This window comes from Mauremys mutica, chromosome 1, assembly GCF_020497125.1.
Source record: "Mauremys mutica isolate MM-2020 ecotype Southern chromosome 1, ASM2049712v1, whole genome shotgun sequence".
In the NCBI taxonomy this organism is placed as follows: domain Eukaryota; kingdom Metazoa; phylum Chordata; order Testudines; family Geoemydidae; genus Mauremys; species Mauremys mutica.
The window spans coordinates 266,952,846-266,972,849 of record NC_059072.1 but is presented as its reverse complement, the minus strand read 5'-3'; the positions used below and the strand labels follow the sequence as shown (position 1 = coordinate 266,972,849).

Sequence of the window (20,004 nt, the reverse complement as noted above, 5' to 3'; positions counted from 1 at the left end):
GAAGTCCGCGGCTCCAAGGTCGACTCCGCCACCGCCGTTTGCAGTGGTGGAGTACCGGAGTCGACCGGAGCGCGCGGGGAGTTTGAACTATCGCGTCCAGATTAGACGCGATAGTTCGAACTCCAAGAAGTCGAACTCACCACGTCGACCTGGCAGGTAAGTGTAGACTAGCCCTGAGAGCTACTAGCAATTTCAGATTGGCTACATGCCATTGTAGGCAATCTCATCATACCATTCCCTTCATAAACTAATCAAACTCACTCTTGAAAGAAGTTGGCTTTTTTGCCCCCCTGTTTCCCTTGGAAGGCTATTCCAGAACTTCATTCCTCCGATGGTTAGAAACCTTCGTCTAATTCCAAGCCTAAACTTGTTGATGGCCAGTTTTATAACCATTTATTCTTGTGTCAGCATTGGCATTTTACTTAAATAACTCCTCTTCCTCCATGGTATTTACTCCTCTGATGTCTTTAGCGAGAGCAATCAAATCTCCTCTCAACCTTCGCTTGGTTAGGCCAAACAAGCCAAGCTCCTGGAGTTTCCTCTCATAAGTATTCCATTCCTCCGATCATCCTACTAGCCCTTCTCTCTACCTGCATTTCCTTTATCTAAAAAATCATTTATTTTCTCAAAGAAAGAGATCAGGTTGGTCTGGCATGATCTACCTTTTGTAAAACCATGTTGTGTTTTATCCCAATTACCATTTACCGCTATGTTCTTAACTTCTCTTTCAAAATTTGTTCGAAGCCTTGCATACAACAGAGGTCAGACTAACAAGCCTGTAGTTTCCCTGATCACTTTTTCCCCCTTTGCTAAAAATAGGTATTATATTAGCAGTTCTCCAGTCATAGGGTATGACCCCTGAGTTTATGGATTCATTGAGAGTATCATGTTTCCTGCCCACTTAGCAAGGACAATGGGACAGACATTAGGCACAGCAGCACTGAGCTGCCAAGCAAAGGAGTTGGTGGTCAGAGAGGCAGAGTGGAATTGGAGCAAAGAGAACTGAGCTGACTCAGAGACAGGAGAGGAGAAGGGACTGAGCAGAGCAGTAGACATGAGATGCCAGTCAGAGGGCAGGTGGATGGGCCTGATTGATGTCAGCCAAACAAGTAATGCCTTGGGAAAAGAGTGTACAGCCAGGAGGAAATGCACTGCTAAGCATGCCTCAGGCAGAGCTTCATTTTGAATGTGTGTGTCTGTTAATGCTGTAATTAATCAGATGTGTGTGGTGACTGGGGAGGAAAGAGATTGGATATGAGGTTTTCATCTATAGTGAGGTTCAAAGGCAAGGTAATGTTCCAGCCAGTCCAGGGTAAAATGTGTAATAATTGTTAGAACCTTGCAAACATTGAAGCACCTGCTGAAAGACAGTTTGAGCTAATTTTAAGAGAGGAAAATAAAGCTTGTGAAACTTAGGCTGCAGTCAGGTAGTTCAAAGGCAGTTATTTTTGTCTGAAATGCAACAGCTATTTTAGTTTGCCAACTAAGCCATTGGAGGCTTTGTAGTAAAATAAACTACAGTTTAATTTTATTTGCTGCAACTGCTAAACAACAGTTTTACTGGAGTTTAGGAGTGAGATTACCTTTCTTTCATACTTTGTTACAGTTTTTTTGTAATTGCAAATTTACTGACTGCTGCCAAGGGTAGACTTCTTAATATGCTAATCAGTTCAAGACTTACACACTGTATAAACACTCTTTATATTAATTTATACGACTCTAGCACCTAGGAACCTCAGACAAAGACCAGGGCCCAATTTGTGCTATGCACTATACAGACAAATAACAAGACAGTTGCTAACATAGAGAGCTCACAGTTTTTATGTCTGAGGCAATGCAGCGGACAGCAAACCAGGCAAACCAGGTGGGTGTGGTAACAATAAAATGAACAGACATGAGCAGCAAACAGAAGTCATAGCTCACTGCTTGCCTAATCAGGCACACAGGAGTGATGTGTAGCAGTCAAGGCAAGAGTAAGTTTTAAGGAGAGATTTAAAAGGAGTCTGAATTTTGATGAGCTGGTTTCCCCAAACATGGGGGGGGGCGGGGCGTGGGAGAGTGACATTGTAGAAAGTGCAGAGATGATTGAGAGAGAAATGGACAAATGAGTGATCAAATCTGGTATCACTGGCAAAGCAAAAGTGGGAATTGGTAGCTCAGTAAGACAGATCTTACAGACTGCATGGAACTAAATGTAAATACAAGGAGGTTGTTTGATATGATGTAGGAAGGGGAGCCAAAGGAGGGATGTAAAGAGAGATCTAATGTGGTCAGAACAGTGACCCAGGAAGATTATCCTCGTAGCAGGTTTTGCCTGGATTTCAGATGAGGTGTATAATTGGTGTCAAGGCCAGAAAGGAGATTACAGTAGCGAAGGCATGAGATACTGAGAGCCTGATCTAGAGCATTGGCGATCTAGACAGACAGAAGAAGCAGATTCTTTAAAATGTTATGTTGGTAGGCACGGCAAGACTTGCATACGGCATGACTGTCTGAATGTAAAGAGTTCAAGATTATGCCCAGATTATATATTTGAGTGACTAGGATAATGATGATGTTTATCTATGGTAACAGATAAATTGGTATTGGGGAGGACGGTTTCAAGGGGCAGATCAAAACGTGAGTTTTGGCCACATTGATCTGGAGTTGCTGGATAGACATCCAAAAGGGGTATCAGAAAGACAAAAACAAGATGTCGGACTGTTTAAAAATTAGATAATCACAGATTTGATTTTGATTTTATTTAAAAAAAACAATGTCTGGAACACATCTACTCACCCTTTTGGACTTCGGGGGTAAAAATAATAATAATTAATAAAAAACAGCCTGAACCAGGAGAGGGGTAAGTGTAAAGGACATAGCACATGGGATAGGAATATGAGAAACTTTGATGTAGATACATTTTCCAAAACTCATTGAAAGCGATAAATCCCTGTGGTTTGTGTGTCAAAAAGATGAAATGTTTCATGTAATTTTCAGAAAATGTGATATGCTTTCTGATAAGGGCAGTCCGCTTGTAAGTGTCTGTAAGACCTTTAAAATGTTTTACCTACATGTACGTGACTGCTCTTCTGCTCATGTGAAATGCATAAATTGTCATTTTGTCTACAAGAAGCTCCTTTCCCTAGATAGCTCTGCAACGTGCAATAGGGGGAGAGCCAAATGTTTACCACCTTGTTAACACCACTTACGTGGTCACAAAACATGAGTTCAGTTTTAGAGATATGGCCTTAATCTTGGCTCAAAATATACTCACATCTGTGGAATGAAAGACTTTGTAGACATAATCTCAGTCTCTTTAGGGGTGTGTCTCAGGCTTTGGCTACACTTGCATTTCAAAGCGCTGCCGCGGCAGCGCTTTGAAGCGCTAAGTGTAGTCAAAGCGCCAGCGCTGGGAGAAAACTCTCCCAGCGCTGTCCGTACTTCACCTCCCTGTGGGGAATAACGGACAGCGCTGGGAGCGCGGCTCCCAGCGCTGGGGCTTTGACTACACTGGCACTTTGTAGCGCCGCAATTTGCAGCGCTGCAGAGGGTGTGTTTTCACACCCTGCTGCAGCGCTGCAAATTTGTAAGTGTAGCCAAGCCCTCAAATACATACAAAAAGCAAGTTTTTTACGGCACTTGCTGATGGATCCAATGCCAGGTCTGTAATTGAGCAAGAGTCAGTGTATATCAGATTTGTGCAGCATGGGAAATCTTGTACTCTCTTTGCTGTGTGCCAGCTTTGGATATTCAGACAGCTGATGTCACACTGTTGTAAGGATCAAGGCAGCAGACCTCAAATCAAAACTGGTTGGCCAGAATTTGTACGATACAGCAATGAATATTGGCTGTTTAAATGATGTGCATTTCAAGTTCAGAGAAGATGCTCTTTATGTTGTAGTGAACTGTCTCAACGAAAGCCATAAACTTGCTATTCTGGATCTCAAGAAAAGTTATCTGAGGTTTTAAAAGTTGGAATTTATTTTGAAAGACACGTTCAGATTTTCTATTTCATCTCAAAATTCACCAGCAAGTTCAAACTCTTAGTAATTCTTTTGAGGCAACCATGAGCTAATTTGGAGTTATCTACCATGTATGCTGGTTGCTAGTCTGCAAGGGAACTGAAGACAGTGATTAAAAAAAATTCCCACCTGGCTGTCACTCCTTTGAAACACGTTGCAGAAACTGAGTCAGGATCAGTCATAGCCCAAATTATGTTAATTCTTAAAAAGATAAACATGTATTGCATGATTGACTTCACCACCATTATGAAACCTTGGAGAATCCCTTATTCCTGAGGCTTTGTAAAATCTGGAAAGTGCTGTGCTGGAACTCATAGCAATGAAAGCTAATTTTGGCCTTTATGTTCCAAAAATTATTCTTAAGGATAGGAGATCTGAAGGGGTAAATATTTCTGGATATTTAGAGGCAAATCTGTAGAGAAGTCCAGCATGCTTGACACCGCCATTGATTGCTTGGGTAATAACAACCATCATTCACGTGATTTCAGTGCTTTGAATCTACCCAGTGGCCTACTGATACAAACAATTTGGCTCTTTGTGGCAAATCTATTAGACCACTTTACACAGTATTGAAAGGGGAGGAAATAGGAGAGTGTCCTCACAGTGGTTGCCTCTAAAATCATATGTAAATACCATTAAATCCACCACAGTCATACATAAATATTTAACAAGGCTTTTAACCACTAGGCCATCAGTCTGTCAGAATATATTGCTCTTGTTAGAAATGCTATTTTCATTGACTTGTATCACTGCAGTGGCAGAATGTGCATTTTCTGCAATTAATTTAGAACAGCTCCACTCACACGTAGACAGGAAAGCACATTCCTGGGCTTGCTGTAGATATGAATGAATTGGCTATGTGTAGATACTTTCTCCTATGAGGCTATTACTGTATCTATTATCTTGAAAAGGGACCAGGAACAAAACACATTAGTGGACATGGTCACAGTGAATACTTAATTGCAATATTAGGCAAAAGTGGGAGAGTAGATAAGCACTATTCCATGTGATTAGACCTAAGTTCCAAAATAGATGAACATATCTCATTGTATTATTTAGGAGTTAGAATTTACACTTGAACTTGAAATAAATTATTATTAGGGCTGTCAAGCGATTAAACAAATTAATGGTGTTTAATTGTGCTATTAAACAATAATAGAATACTATTTATTTAAATGTTTTCTACATTTTCAAATGTATTAATTTCAATTACAACACAGAATACAAAAGTGTACAGTGCTCACTTTATTTTTATTACAAATATTTGCACTGTAAAAAATTAAAGAAATTGTATTTTTCAATTCACCTAATACAAGTACTGTAGTGCAATCTCTTTATCATGAAAGTTGAGCTTACAAATATAGAATTATGTACAAAAAAATACATTGAAAAATAAAACTGTAAAACTTTAGACCCTACAAGTCACTCAGTCCTACTTCTTTTTCAGCCAGTTGCTAAGACAAGTTTATTTACATTTGCAGGAGATAATGCTGCCCGCTTCTTGTTTATAATGTCACCTGCAATTTAAAAAGGCATCTGCATGGTATTGTTGTAGCCGGCGCCGCAAGATATTTACGTGCCAGATGTGCTAAATATTCATATGTCCCTTCATGCTTCAACCACCATTCCAGAGGACATGAGTCCATGCTGATGACACATTATTTTTTAAAAAGTGTCATCAGCATGGAAGCATGTCCTCTGGAATGGTGGCCAAAGCAAGCAGGGGCATATGAATGTTTAGTATATCTGGCATGTAAATACCTTGCAATGCCAGCTACAAAAGTGCTATGCAAACTCCTGTTCTCACTTTCAGGTGACATTGTAAATAAGAAGTGGGCAGTATTATCTCCCATAAATGTAAACAAACTTGTTTGTCTTAGTGATTAGCTGAACAAGAAGTAGGACTGAGTGGACTTGTAGGCTCTAAAGTTTTACATTGTTTTGTTTTTGAGTGCAATTATGTAGCAAAAGAAAATCTACATTTGTAAATTGCACTTTCATGATAAAAAGATTGCACTACAGTACTTGTGTGAGGTGAATTGAAAATACTATTTCTTCTTTGAGTGCTTACTCATGTTGATTCCATTCTAAGTGTGTGCACGCCCACATGCACAGTCGTCTGAGTTTTTTGCCTTAGCAGTATCCGTAGCGTCGGCTGGAGTGACCCCAGGAGTGCCACGCTCTTCGCATTGGTATATTAGCTGCTGCTGATCCTATGTCCTCTCAGTTTCTTCTTACCGCCTGTGATGGTTGGTTGGAGTACCTTGTCTTGCATCACAAGAGTGTTAGCGGTTCTTACAGTCTGTTGTTCTGTCTCCTTTGTTGTTAGTTGATAGGCTCTTAGTTAGATCTTTAAGTTAAATATTAGGGTAGTAGTTTAGGAGTTAGAGTCCCAGCAGGAACTTTGCCTCAGCTAGGACTTTAAGCTATGTTCCTCGTGCAGCCCCACAGAAAGAATAACTGCAGGATCTGCAAAAACTTTCACCCTCAAACTCAGAAGGAGTGGGATATCTGCTTGAGGGCCCTCCTCATGGAGGCTGTGCTTCATCCTACCTCGGAGCCCTCTCGATCAGACTCCATGCTCAGCATCAGCGCCACCGGCACCAGAATCCACCCGGCACCGTTCCCCCTCGCTGGTGCCAAGAAGTGGTCAAAGTTGATGGGCCTGCTGGCACCACAGAAAAAGGGAGCTTTGGGCAAAGGACCTGTGTCAGGCTCTGTACCCACTCCAGAGCTGCTTGGGGGTACTTCTGCGGTCGTACCCCCTAGTCCAACCAGGGACCCGACTCCTGGGAGTGGCAGCAGGTCCCGTCCCCTAGTAGGGTTATCTGTGCCTGAAGGGGGCCCAGTGGCCAAAGAGCAAGTAGACTGACTGGCACTGCAGACGCCAACTCAGGTGACGGACCCAGCCGAAGCCCCAGCATCTACAGGCAAGCTGGTTATGGGACCAACCCCTAAAGCAATGGAGTGTCCCCGATCCCCAGACCATAGGCATCGACATGACCTCAGCCTCAGTCCCTGGTTAGAAGACATAGACCCCTGACACCAAGGTCTCCACCTGCAAGGCATGGGATACTTGAGTCACGATCCCGATCCGCGTACCCGTGGTACCGTCAGGCCTCCCGCCAGAGTTCACCATGGCCCAGATCACCATCGCGTAGGCGATCTCCCAGACGTTGATCCCCTGGGTATGGGATCATTCCCAGTCATGACACTGGTCTCTGGCTCCCCGGTACTGCTCTAAAGGCAGACATTGGTCCTCACCCTCTCCTTACTGGTCACAGACAAGGGTCAGCTGATAGACTCAGGCATCTATGGCTGTGCCCTGGTTGCCGGAAGGGCAGTGGTCCGAACCAGAGGGAGAGTTCAGCCCCTCACTTACGAGAGCCAAATCACTGATGGCCCCCAAGACAGGCAGGGCACTGGCAGCGACGGTGTGGCAGCAGGGGCAGTGGCCTGCCCAGTGGCAGTACTGGAGCCCGTGAGGTGTACCCGTCATGCCAGTCCCATACTCCCACCATTCCTCTCAGGCCACATCAGACAAACTGCCTCTGGCACAGTGTGCACCTGAATCAGAGCATGGTGCCGAATCCAACGTGGGGGCAACACAACGGGCCCTGACGCCCAAGCAGCCATCCCCGGACGAGCAAGGGGAAGCCACCCCTCCCCCTGCTGTGTAGTCGTCTTTGTCGTCTCCAGACGAAGTGGTGGTGGGCCTCTCACAAATGAGTAGCCCCCCTGACGACTTCCAGGAGTACGAGGCCCTGCTCAAAAGAGTGGCTGCCAACCTGAACTTGGAGGTTGAGGGGCTAGTGGAGGAGTCTGACAACCTCTTTAAATTCATACCCTCTTCCACCCCGGCCCAGGTCACGTTGCCCGTCCACTCATGGGTCCTTAAAATTGCCAAGTCTGTGTGGTAGACCCCCTCTTCCATTCCGCTTACCTCCAAGAAGGTGGAAAATAAGTACTATGTCCCCTCAAAGGGATTTGAATACCTTTATACCCACTCTCCAACGTGGGATCCCTGGTAATGTCCATCATCAACTAAAGGGACAGGCAGGAACAGGCGAGTGGCACACCAAAAAATAAATATGTCAAGAGGCCGGACTTGTTTGGTGGGAAAATTTATTCAACAGACAGCCTGCAAATTTGGGTGTCTAACCATCAGACCTTGCTAGGCAGGTCCAACTTCAACCTGTCAGACTCCGTCAGCAAGTTCAAAGAGGGCCTTCCACAGGACCGAGCCCAGGAATTCACCACTTTGGAGGAAGAGGGCAAAGCGGTGGCAAGAGAGGCCCTCCAGATGGCCTGGGACGCTACGGACTCAGAAGCCAGGGTGGTCGCCTCTGTGATGGTCATGAGGCACAACTCCTGATTATAGTCCTCTGGATTGTCCCAGGAGATGCAGACTACCCTTCAGGACCTCCCATTTGAAGGTGCAGGGCTCTTTTTGGAGCTGATCGATGCATGGCTCTATGGCCTTAAAGACTCCCATACAACCCTCCATTCCTTGGGCTTGAACACCCCTCAGCAGGCTAGAAAGCTGTTCCATCCCTTCCTCCTCTGCCTCCATTGAGGTCCTGGGGTTCTCACAAGCAACTCCTCATTCAGGAGGTTGATAACCTCCTATGCCTGGGGGCTGTAGAGGAGCTCTCTTCAAACTTGAAGAGGAAAGGGTTCTACTCCTGCTATTTCCTAATCTCAAAAGCAAAAGGGGGCTTCAGACCCATTCTGAACGCACCGCCTCAACAAGTCTCTCAAGTAGTTAAAGTTTTGCATGATCCCTCTGGCCTCCATTATCCCCTCCCTGGATCTGGGAGACTGGTACACTGCCCTAGACTTGAAGGATGCATATTTCCATTTGCCTGGAGCACAGGTGTTTCTTCCATCTTGTGTTATGCCCTCCCCAACTCATTTGTTTATTTCATCCACCCATTGTGTCTTGTCTTTTTTAGATTTTAAATCCTTTGAGGCGGCGGATGTATGTTTGTGGTTGAAGCTTGTAGAGCCTACCAAAATATAAATGATGATAAAGATACAAAAATTGGCATGTCAATAAGTTCAAAGCTCATAGGTGCAGGCAGATTCCAGCTGGTCATACAGAGCATTCCTTTCCTCTCAGAGTAGCACTGATTTTTTTTTAATTTTATTTTTAACAATCCAGGCTTGAAGTAGATCATTCAGTAACATTAGTGGAAGCTGCTATTCCAGCCTTCTAGAACAGACGGTTTGAACAGAACAACCAAACTAGGTGCCTTGAAAAGCAACAATTCAGAATTTTGAATATCTGATCCACCTCCAGACCATAACACTTCCAGTTACCACTACCTGGAAAACGGTGCAACTTGCAGATACATGACAACACTGATGTCACTCCTGGAAATAGTGTATTATTAACAGTCATCTTTCTTTGAGAAATGGAACACCTTGGTGTTCATTGTCCCCACACGTAAGCTGAGGTTTCTGGGGTACCCACAGGACGATGGTTGTAATAGTTAGACCATCTTGATTGCATACTGTACCTACAGCAGCAAACTGGTAGAGACATAGACGTGCTCCAGCCAGCTCTTGGAGCACCCCTCATCAGTAATCATGTATGTGGCTGGAATAAAGGGCTGTCCATGACGGGATAGTGTGTTTCTTTTTGGTGATCTGTATGTCAGAGGTAGTATGTTGCTGGGGTTATTTTAAAAGCATCTTATTTTTTTAGATAAATACCACAGTAAACAATGGCACAAGCCTACAATTCGTAAATGGACAGAGTACTATTTAATGCTATGTTATATACGACCTACAAATATGGCTTGAAAATGTGTTGAGTGCCCAAATGAACAGGAAAAAAAGAGGCATTTCAGCACGTGTCCTGTGCTTTCCAGCCTTTCACTTTTAGCTCTGAAGTAGAGGTGTGGTGATGGTGAGATACTGCAGCATGTCCCCCAGGTGCTGATGTTACACCCGGTAGGAAAGGGCATTGTAGCTAGTCTATTTGGGTGATGGAAATCTGGTTTGTTTTCCAATACTGTACGGTAGAGGCGTTTGAAGTATCTTATACAGGGTATAAAATAATACTGTTAACCTTTGCTGTATGGGAAATAAAATGATTGACCGGTAGAAAACAGGTTCCAGCACTCTTGGGCTCAAGTATACTGAAATGTCACACTAGCAGGATTAGTCATTACATGGGAAAGGTGTTTCACTTCATTGACCTGCCATAAAAAAGTAAGAATTAGAAAAATGTTGGTATGTGTCTTATCTTGTTTGAGGCATCCAACCCAACAACTTTCATGGCTCAATTCTGTTCCTATGGAAGTCAATGGAAAGCTCCCCATTCCCATCATTGACTTTAATGGGAGAAGGATTTGAACCTTAAAATTGTAGCAAATAATTATTCCTATCCTCTGAGGTTCTGAGTCCCTCCTGTGAGGTGCAGAGTACCCTCAACCCCCAGAGATTTCAAGGAGTATTTAGGGCATTCAGCACTTCTAAGGATTGGCCCAATAACTGCACTTTCACTTTTCACATTGACATTTTTCTTTCTCGCTTTTTTATTGGAAAAATAAAATAAAATAAAATAAAATGGGAAATGTATCTGATATTTTCAAATGTAATATCCCCTTTGTCTGATTGCATCCTCTTGAGGGTCTGTAATTGAGAGGAAAAGGACAAGTTTGTGAAATGCAGACGCCTAAACCCAACATAGGTCGATGGTGAAAACCTTGTATAATCTGTGTCTTAATTTTAAATAGACCAAAGTCTAAATTGTAGTGTAGTGGCCTTCTTTTAAAAGGATAAAATCATAAAAAAGTTCAATAATATTTTCATTTCTTTACAGATAATCCTGAAATAATCAGCAGGGATGGAATGGAATGTCAAGAGACCTCATTGAGAATGGCAAAACATTGTTATTGTACATACTATCCTGTCTCCTCCTCTCTAGAATTGCCACAAACTGCATGCTAAGTAAAGATTTTGTTCTTATGGACAGATCAGAAATTCTAAAAAGCTAGTGCTGCTGTATTATATATGAATATTACATATGGTATGCTTAATATATTCCAACCTAAAATAGTTAACTACCTGATACCAGCTGTGATGTTTCAAGACATAAAGGGTAACATTTTACTTTTAAAGATCTTTATAAACACAGTTTACTTCATAGGAATATTTATTATCTCCATAACTATAGCTAATGCAAATGGCCCCATTAATTTAGTATTATAAGATTCACAATTTTATGAATCTTTCAAGTTTAGCAATAATTAATTTACATTGGCTAAAATATATCCCAGTTGCAGGTTTGATTTTTAACCCTAATTATTGTTATTGTAACCGAGCAGAAAAACGAGAAGTCCTGTGTTTACTACCATAGTCTGCTGACTCCAGTACAAAGAAAGGAAGTGAAACAAAACCCAGTACCCTGCTCATCACCCTGTAAATCTAAAATTTTAATAGTAAATCCAACGTAAAGCACAAATTCTTTAGCTAGACATAAGCTGATATTTGACTTGTATAGAGAAGCTGCATTGAATCATGGGACAGCAGAAAAAAATTAAAACTTTGCACGGTATGAACTTCATACCCCCAAACAACAGAGTCTTGAAAATATTATTTTACGAGTATATTTATAACGTTTTTAAAAGAGACTTTGCAGAAGTGCCTAAATTTTGCCACATCAGACTTGAAGGAAGTGAGGCTGATGCCAATAATCTAATCCACAATAAGTGACTAATCTTTTAAACTCTCAGTCAGGTTACCTAAAAGAACCAAGTTGCTGTTGAGGTAACTTCTATCAAGAGCAACAACAACAAAAAAGCTGTAGGTGAGATTATTTGTAAGATATCCTAATTTAACTAAAATTGAGTTCAGTCACTGAAAACCTGATAAGTGACTTTAATCTAGATTATTAACTAAACATTAAAAATGTAGGGAGAGTTTCAGTTTAATAAATCATTACTGTTCTTGCATTTTTTTAAAATTGAATTAAAGGGTTGTAACCGGATTACAGCATGGAGAGAAAAAAAACTAGTTATTTTAACCTTTTTCTTTAAAAACATATTTTATGTCACAGAAATATGAAGATATCTTTAATACAACTATATACATATTATATATATACATACATACATATATATGGATGAAACAGATTTTAATGTTTACTTTTTTAAATACATTGTTGATTTACAAGGTAATTATATATGTACAATTAAAATTTCATTTAGGTTTGGTTTAAGATTTGTTTCCAGCACTACTGTACCAAATATTTCATATTTTACATTTTGTATGTTGCACACATCACAAATACGTAGTTTTAAAATTATTGTTTAAAAATGAAAACAGCTGTTATAAGTGAATATTATGTATAATTGTTGGCAACATCAGTTTTCTATGTGGACATAGTTAGTGATTGCAGTATTTTAACTTAACCTTTTCAGATTGATTGTAAACTATTTTAAACTTTGGCAGCACTGCCTTTTCTGAAAGGCACTAGAGGCACTAACGGTATGATTAGTTGTCTAGGAAATTATTTTCTGTTCTAAATTTTGTTTGTCAAATGTCTAATTACTATCTATTTATGTTAAAGCTGTAGATCTGATCACCCGAAAGAAAAAAAATCACAATCTGATTGTAAAATTAACATAGTGGTTGTAATGTTGCATTTGTTTTATTTTGTGGGAAAAAAATGTATCTTAACTCCTGTTACTTTAGCAGTTAAGGTATCACCATTATGTACTATTGAAACACTAATATTTGTAGACTTTCTCAGTCATTATAACTAGGTAGTTGACATTGCAACTTGCCTATATCTGTCGAAGTTGTTTTTATTTGTTTTTAATAATAGTTCATTTAGACATTTTGGTAGCTTGTTGTACAAGACTAAATGGTAAATTATCCAGATTGTTTAAATATTTTATGTAGAGGACTGTTTAAAACATTGTTTTGTGCAAACTTTTTATGTTTCATGATGATTATTCTATAGTTTTTTACAATTACTTCAGTACTACTATTTTTTGCCCATTCGTGACAAAGCTTCAGATACATCAGGTCTTGCATTCAGACAAACCTACAAAACAAAAGAGAAAATGTATTTTTAATATGAGATCCACGTTCCAACTTTATAACTTTGTGATATTCCTAAAAACTGTACAAGTACAGATCTGTGCTAACATAAGGAGGCAATTACACAGATGTGCAAATAAATGTTCAACAGATTCTGCATTTTATTTATTAACAAATAATTTTTAGAACAATTACAAATTTGGGAAGATCTAAAACTATTTTTCTGTATAAATATTATTTGCCAAAACTTTTTATATTTTTTAAAAAGAAACTATAATGATGATGAGTAAACCTTAAATGCTTTATTTAATTTAAATAAATAAACTCCCCAGAAAGAGCCATGAGATGGGCCAACATCGAGATAGTAAATACTATAGCTGAGACGTGATTTCAAGTTACTTGAGATGTCTCAGTATTTATTTTCTATAAATGAAACAGCACTTCACCAAAATACCTTATCATTTGCCTCTTTCATACAAAATGTAATTGACTGCACTTATACTGAATATTTCAATAACAGTTAAAGAAATCCCTTCTTTCATGCCTTTCACGGTAACCATTAGCAATCTGTTAAATATCCATTATATTTTTGTTGTAACATTAAGTTCATTCACCCAATGTGCAACCGCTCAAATAAAAAGAAGCATTTTAAAATGATTGCAGCAGCACAGCATTCTTTCATTGTTGTAACGTTGAAAAGAGCAACTGGGGCAACAAGTAAAGAGAGCTAAAAATCAGAAGAAGATGAGCATGGTATTTTTTAAAACCATTTTTTGATTGTGGCAAGTAACAGAGATGAAATACCCAAAAGGAAATGACCTGGCTCAGGATGAGCAAACATGACTTGCAGGGGGATGGAATTCTCCTTTTTTCCTCCTTCCCCCTAGTCAGCCGGAGCTATTACAGCAGCATCCACAACTGCGGTGCACATCATCTCTAGGAGGGAATGTGCATAGTGTATGTATGGATGTAGTTGCAGATCTACTAGCCTTGCCCCAGTCCTGAGAATGCCTCTCTCTGCCAGGCGTGGTTTCCCTACCTGTCAGTTCCACTGCACTGAGGCTTGGATCCAAAAAGGTCTTTGAGCACCTAACCCCCAGACTTAGGCACCTAAGTCACATTTTAGGCATGACTATATTCCATAAAACCCCATCTGGCTCGACTGCCACATAACCGTGTAGGTGCAAAAATGCACTCCTAAGGTTTTGCATGAGAAGTTGGTTAGGTGTTCTGTTTCTGCCTCTGGGCATGCACACTGCTGTCTCCCTCTAAGCCACAAAGCGATTCACAAACCAGGGGAAGACAGACTATCTTATCTTGCCAGTCTTGCCAAGGGACCCAATCCAACAGGTGTGTTCAGAGACCATCCAACTCCACACACAAAACAGCTCATTTATAACCTTTAGCCCAGAGGTTAAGGTACTAACCTGGCTTGTGGGAGACCCTGGATCAAGTCCCTCCTCCACCTGATGAGGAGAAGGGATTTGAACAGGGGTCTGTTGCCTCTCATGTGGTTGTTGTAACCCAGGGGTCGGCAACCTCTGGCATGCGGCTCGCCAGGGTAAATACCCTGGCGGGCTGGGCCAGTTTGTTTATCTGCCGCGTCGGCAGACCACAGCTCCCACTGGCCGTGGTTTGCTGTCCCAGGCCAATGCAGGAGGCGGGAAGCCACGGCCAGCACATCCCTCGGCCTGCGGCACTTCCCGCCACCCCCATTGGCCTGAGACGGTGAACCACGGCCAGTGGGAGCTGCGGTCTGCCGAACCTGCCGACGCGGCAGGTAAACAAACTGGCCTGGCCCACCAGGGTGCTTACCCTGGCGAGCCGCGTGCCAGAGGTTGCCGACCCCTGTTGTAACCACTCGGCTATAGATTGTCTCATTCTCTCACTGGCCTAATTAATATTTAATTATTATCTTATTTAATTGAAATGGAACAACTTCAACAGGAACGACAGCAGGCGCTCCACATCAGAATATTCCACAGCCCAGTGGTTAGAGCACTCAGCTGAGAGGTGGTAGATTCCTGTGCAAATCCCGTCTTGTCAGGCAGAGGGGGTCACCCACATCCCAGATGAGTACCCTATCCACTGGGTTAAAGATTATAAGGGACCTCGTCCTCACCCCAGGCACTGAGCTAAGTGTTATAAAGGTCCTTCCCAACACCCACTTCCCTGCTGCTTTGGGTGGAGTAACGTATTTGTCTAGCTCATTCTCCCCAGAAACAACTTAGCCATCTAAGTCACCTGACTCCACGATTGGGGTTCCTGTCTATGGCTCACCAGTAGAGATAGCACCTCCCTGCCACCTGGATTTAGGTGCCTTTCTCCGAGAGGGGCGGAGTTGAGGACACACCCTTTTTTTCGCATAGCCCATTGGCTAGCTTAGGCAGCTCCCACCTAGCATGCTGGCTTTGTGGATTGTGTTCTGAGGTGCCTGTCTTTCCCCATTCGTTGTACAGGAGCTGAGGGGCCTAGCTCAGGCTTTGTGGACCACGTTGTTGCAGTGATTTTCTAGGTGCCTAAAAGGTATGTACTGCAACAGCGAGCATTGCACCACCTAAGTCCCTTTGTGGATCTGGGCTTGAGGGCCTTCCAGATTTACCTCTACCAGAACAATTACTTTATGCCACTTCTGTCTGTATACACACTACTGTGTACAATGACACAATTGTCATCTGTGCAATGTAGCTCACAGATGTATTGAAAAAATGATAGTTAGTTACACATTTATGTGGCCTTTTTCCTGTATAGATCTCTCAGCCTTTTATAAAAGTGAGTAAACATGAGTGTATCTGCATTTTGCCAAAGGGGGAAGCAGAGGCTCATAGAGATTGTAATTTGCCCAAGGCCTAAGATTACACAGCAAACCAATGATAGAGCAGGGATTAAAATTCCTGGTTCACAGTCCCATGATCTGTTTACAATACCATGCTGACATTTGAATCTTCACTAGCAAGGCAGAACCCACTGCATTCAGTGTAGAGAGAAACAGAAACTTGCTTAGGGACAGGCTTATCCTTCATTCAAAAAGAGCAGAAATAAATAAAGGGCTGTCACTCCTTTTGTCAGAATCCAAGGATTGGCATGAAGGCTTCTCACCCCCTAGAATGGTCACTCTTGGTCAGGATGAATGAGGAGTGCTGGCCAGGCAATGAATGAGGAAGTGCATGCAGCAAGTGCAGTGCTAGTTCCATTGCAAATAAGCCTTTTTCTCTAGAGTTGTCAATTTTACACCTTTTGTGAACACTGCATTCACTTGTTAAATGGCTATCAGAAGAAATAAAACCCCGCGGGGCCAGGAGCGTTTGTACCATCACCAATGAGAGCTAGTTAGAGAGGAACCTGATGTCTCAGTGATTCTGGAAAAACACCAGGCGAGCCTGTCCAATGGCAGGTGTTTCAAGCTCAATGCTTGTCAAGGAAGAGTGTGTTTGAGTAAGAGGAGGAATGGAAGGGCAGAGGCCTGCTAGGGACATAGTAAAGAGGAAGACATGAAGATGATTTCAGAATTGATTAATTGAATTACTAAAACGTCTCAGCTTCACCTGGTTCTATTTACACTTTGTCACACGAGACCCCATTCTGCTGTAAGAAGAACAGAAGTACTTGTGGCACCTTAGAGACTAACAAATTTATTTGAGCATAAGCTTTTGTGGGCTACAGCCCAGTTCATCAGATGCATAGAATGGAACATACAGTAAGGAGATATATATACATACAGAACATGAAAAGGTGGAAGTAGCCATATCAACTCTAAGAGGCTAATTAATTAAGATGTATAATTATCAGGAGAAAAAAAAACTTTTGTAGTGATAATCAAGATAGCCCATTTCAGACAGCTGACAAGAGGTGTGAGTATACTTAACATGGAGAAATAAATTCAATCTGTGTAATGACTCAGCCATTCCCAGTCTCTATTCAAGCCTAAGTTAATGGTATCTAGTTTGCATATTAATTCAAGCTCAGCAGTTTCTCATTGGGGTCTGTTTTTCAAGTATTTGGAAAGCTGACTGCTTCCAAGAAGACTCAGGAAATGTTGGTGTTGATTTTAATTTTTAAAAAACCTTATTTTCATATTTCAATATTTATGCCTGTATCTGCAATTTTCACTCCATGCATCTGAAAAAGTGGGGTTTTTAACCCATGAAAGCTTATGCCCAAATAAATCTGTTAGTCTTTAAAGTGCTACCAGATTCCTCGTTGTTTTTATGGATACAGACTAACCCAGCTACCTCCTGATACTTGGCACCTTATTTTCATGTCTGTTAAGAAGGGCTTCTCGCTCCCATGCCTTCTGAACTTCCTCTCTTGTGCTGAGATTAACTCTATAGCCAAGTTCTGTGTTTTGACTAGTAAACCTACCTTACCTCAGGTAATTGTGGGGTTTCAAAAATGAAACAAAGCACTTTAAAGAGATGAGGAGTCATAATTTTTAGGTATTTCAACCAAGTTTCACCCAAGGCAGAAGGTAAGCCGGTGTTGTTTTTGACCACTGTGGTGTGCAGAGGGTTGAATGAGTCTTCTGCTGAAGATATTTCCTTGTTTAAACTCAGTGGATTTTTGAAGGTGCCTTGAATTGCCTCGCTGACTCCGTCTCTTTGGTATCAGGTTATTTGCATAGTATGCTCCTTGTTTCCTTTGAAAAGCCTCTTTTCTGGGTCCATGATTTCCTTTTCAAATGCCATGTTACGATTACATTTTTAACTGAGACTTTTTTTTAATGGTTCAACATTATTTGTATTGATTTTGTTAGAAGGAACATTCAGGAATGCACTATCAAAGTGATTAAAATTTCTGGTAAACAGAGTGGTGGGTCTGATAAAGATTAACATGGAATTCATAGCTGTATTATCTTTCAGTGGATGCTAACATTAATTTGAAATGTTATAAGAAAATGTTTTCCTACATCAAAGAAAAGAGAAATAAAAATGTTGTGAAATGTGAAAGGAAGATGAGTGGCATGAAACTGAGAAAGGAAAGGTTAAAAGCAAGAAAGGACTGTCTGTGCCATGTTGAGTAGTTGTGATGTTTCCACCAAAGGTGCTTGAAGAATTATGTAGATACTAGTGAATACATTGTTTTATAAAAATGAACATAATGGAGTTACAATGGCCTTTCACCTCTGAAGAGCTGAGTTCAAATCCTAGTTTCAGGGGGAAATAAACTTAGTAAGGCTTTTCCTAGTCTTAGTCCACCTCACAGACCAGTACAGTTTAGCCCAGGGGTCGGCAACCTTTCAGAAGTGGTGTGCCGAGTCTTCATTTATTCACTCTAATTTAAGTTTTTGCATGCCGGTAATTCATTTTAACGTTTTTAGAAGGTCTTTTTCTATAAGTCTATAATATATAACTAAACTATTATTGTAAGTAAAGTAAATAAGGTTTTTAAAATGTTTAAGAAGCTTCATTTAAAATTAAATTAAAATGCAGAGGCCCCCGGACCAGTGGCCAGGACCTGGGCAATATGAGTGCCACTGAAAATTAGCTTGTGTGCCGCCTTTGGCACGCATGCCATAGTTTGCCTACCCCTGGTTTAGCCTGCATGATAATAGAGTCACAGTTTCAAAATAGCACAAGGTCACCAGATACCCTTGTGATGCAAGGGTGATATAGATAGGTCAGGATTCACATACCTTTGAGGAACTAGGTGGGGGGATGGGCTGAACTTGAGCCAAGCCAAAGCTAGTTCTGTACTTTCATTAGCAATACATTTGCTTACTTTTCATGGAAGGGTGCGGCAGGGAAGCAGAGGTGTTAGTTTTCTTCTCCTTTGTATGAAAACAGTTACTCATCTGAGAGCAAATGGACTTTTCATAGGTGTTAGACATTAGAATCAGTGAGCCTGGAGTTAGCAGCTAACAGTGCTATTCAGAACTAATAGATACCACTTTTCAGCTTGGGCAAATGCAGATGTTTTTTCTCATGAAATTGTTTTGATTTCTAGCACTGTCAGCCACAAGTAACCAGCAATAAAGCCAGAAATTATGATGAATTTTACAGTATTGCCAACCCCAAACATTCAAAAATCCTGAGTTAACACCCCAAAAATCATCAGATTGGCTTAAAATCCTCACGATTTTTTAAAAAATCATAAATGTTGAGTTCTATTTATTTAACATCTGGTTTTAGAATGTTTAGAATACACTCAGGTCACATTTTTAAAGCTTCTCTCCCCACCCATGAGGGCCCAAAAACGTACTCGCAAAACAGAGATCCCCATGCATTCATATGACTCCAAGAGGTGGGGCTTAAGAAAAATACTGTATATCATGACACTCACGATAAAATATGAATGTTGGCAACACTGAAGTTTTTAAAAGGTTTGTTTTCTTTGGGATATTATCTCGTTCTGACACAGATGGGAAATGCATAGGTGAAGAGGGGATATCAGTACGGTAAGTCTTTGTCAGATAGCACCACCTTGGGGTCTCTCAGGCCTGGTCTTCACACAGTTTTTGTACTGTTATAACTATCTGTTAGTGCCGTGATTTTTTTACCAATATAGTTTGTCAACAGGACCCCTAGTGTTGATACAGATATACAAGTATAGCTTATTCCCTATTCTATGGGAGTAAGCATGGGCGATGCATGAGCCCCCCCACCCCCTTCAGGGAGGCTAGCCACCCGGCCTTGCCCTGGCCCTTCCACCGGAGCCTGCACCCACTGTCCACAGGAGCCCCAAGCCCACCTAAGTTTCCCTCCAGCCCTGGCCCAACAGCTCCCAACCGCCCGCTGGCCCCAACCACCTGCTGGCCTCTGGTGGGAGTTGAGGTGCTGCTGGCTTGGAGGAGAGGGCGCAGCGTAGATGGGGTGTGGGCTTGGCTTAGGGGAGGCTTAGCCTCCCCATGACTATTACATCCACTGCCCATGGGAATAAGCTATACCGGCACACACACATTTATACCAATATAACTGCATCCACACAGATTTTTCCAGAAAAGTAA

General features: G+C 41.6%; 1 protein-coding gene across 12 annotated transcripts in view; it reads left to right on the top strand.

Moving 5' to 3' along the window:
- Positions 1–13,718, top strand: part of MBNL2 (muscleblind like splicing regulator 2) — a 146,953-nt gene extending 133,235 nt beyond the window's left edge. For all 12 annotated transcript variants that reach the window (XM_045009464.1, XM_045009454.1, XM_045009470.1 and 9 more), the window contains one exon: positions 10,837–13,718. In XM_045009464.1, the coding sequence (XP_044865399.1) occupies positions 10,837–10,851 (15 nt within the window). In that variant the 3' untranslated portion in view covers positions 10,852–13,718. The remainder of the gene's footprint in view (positions 1–10,836) is intronic.
- Positions 13,719–20,004: the final 6,286 nt, after the last annotated feature.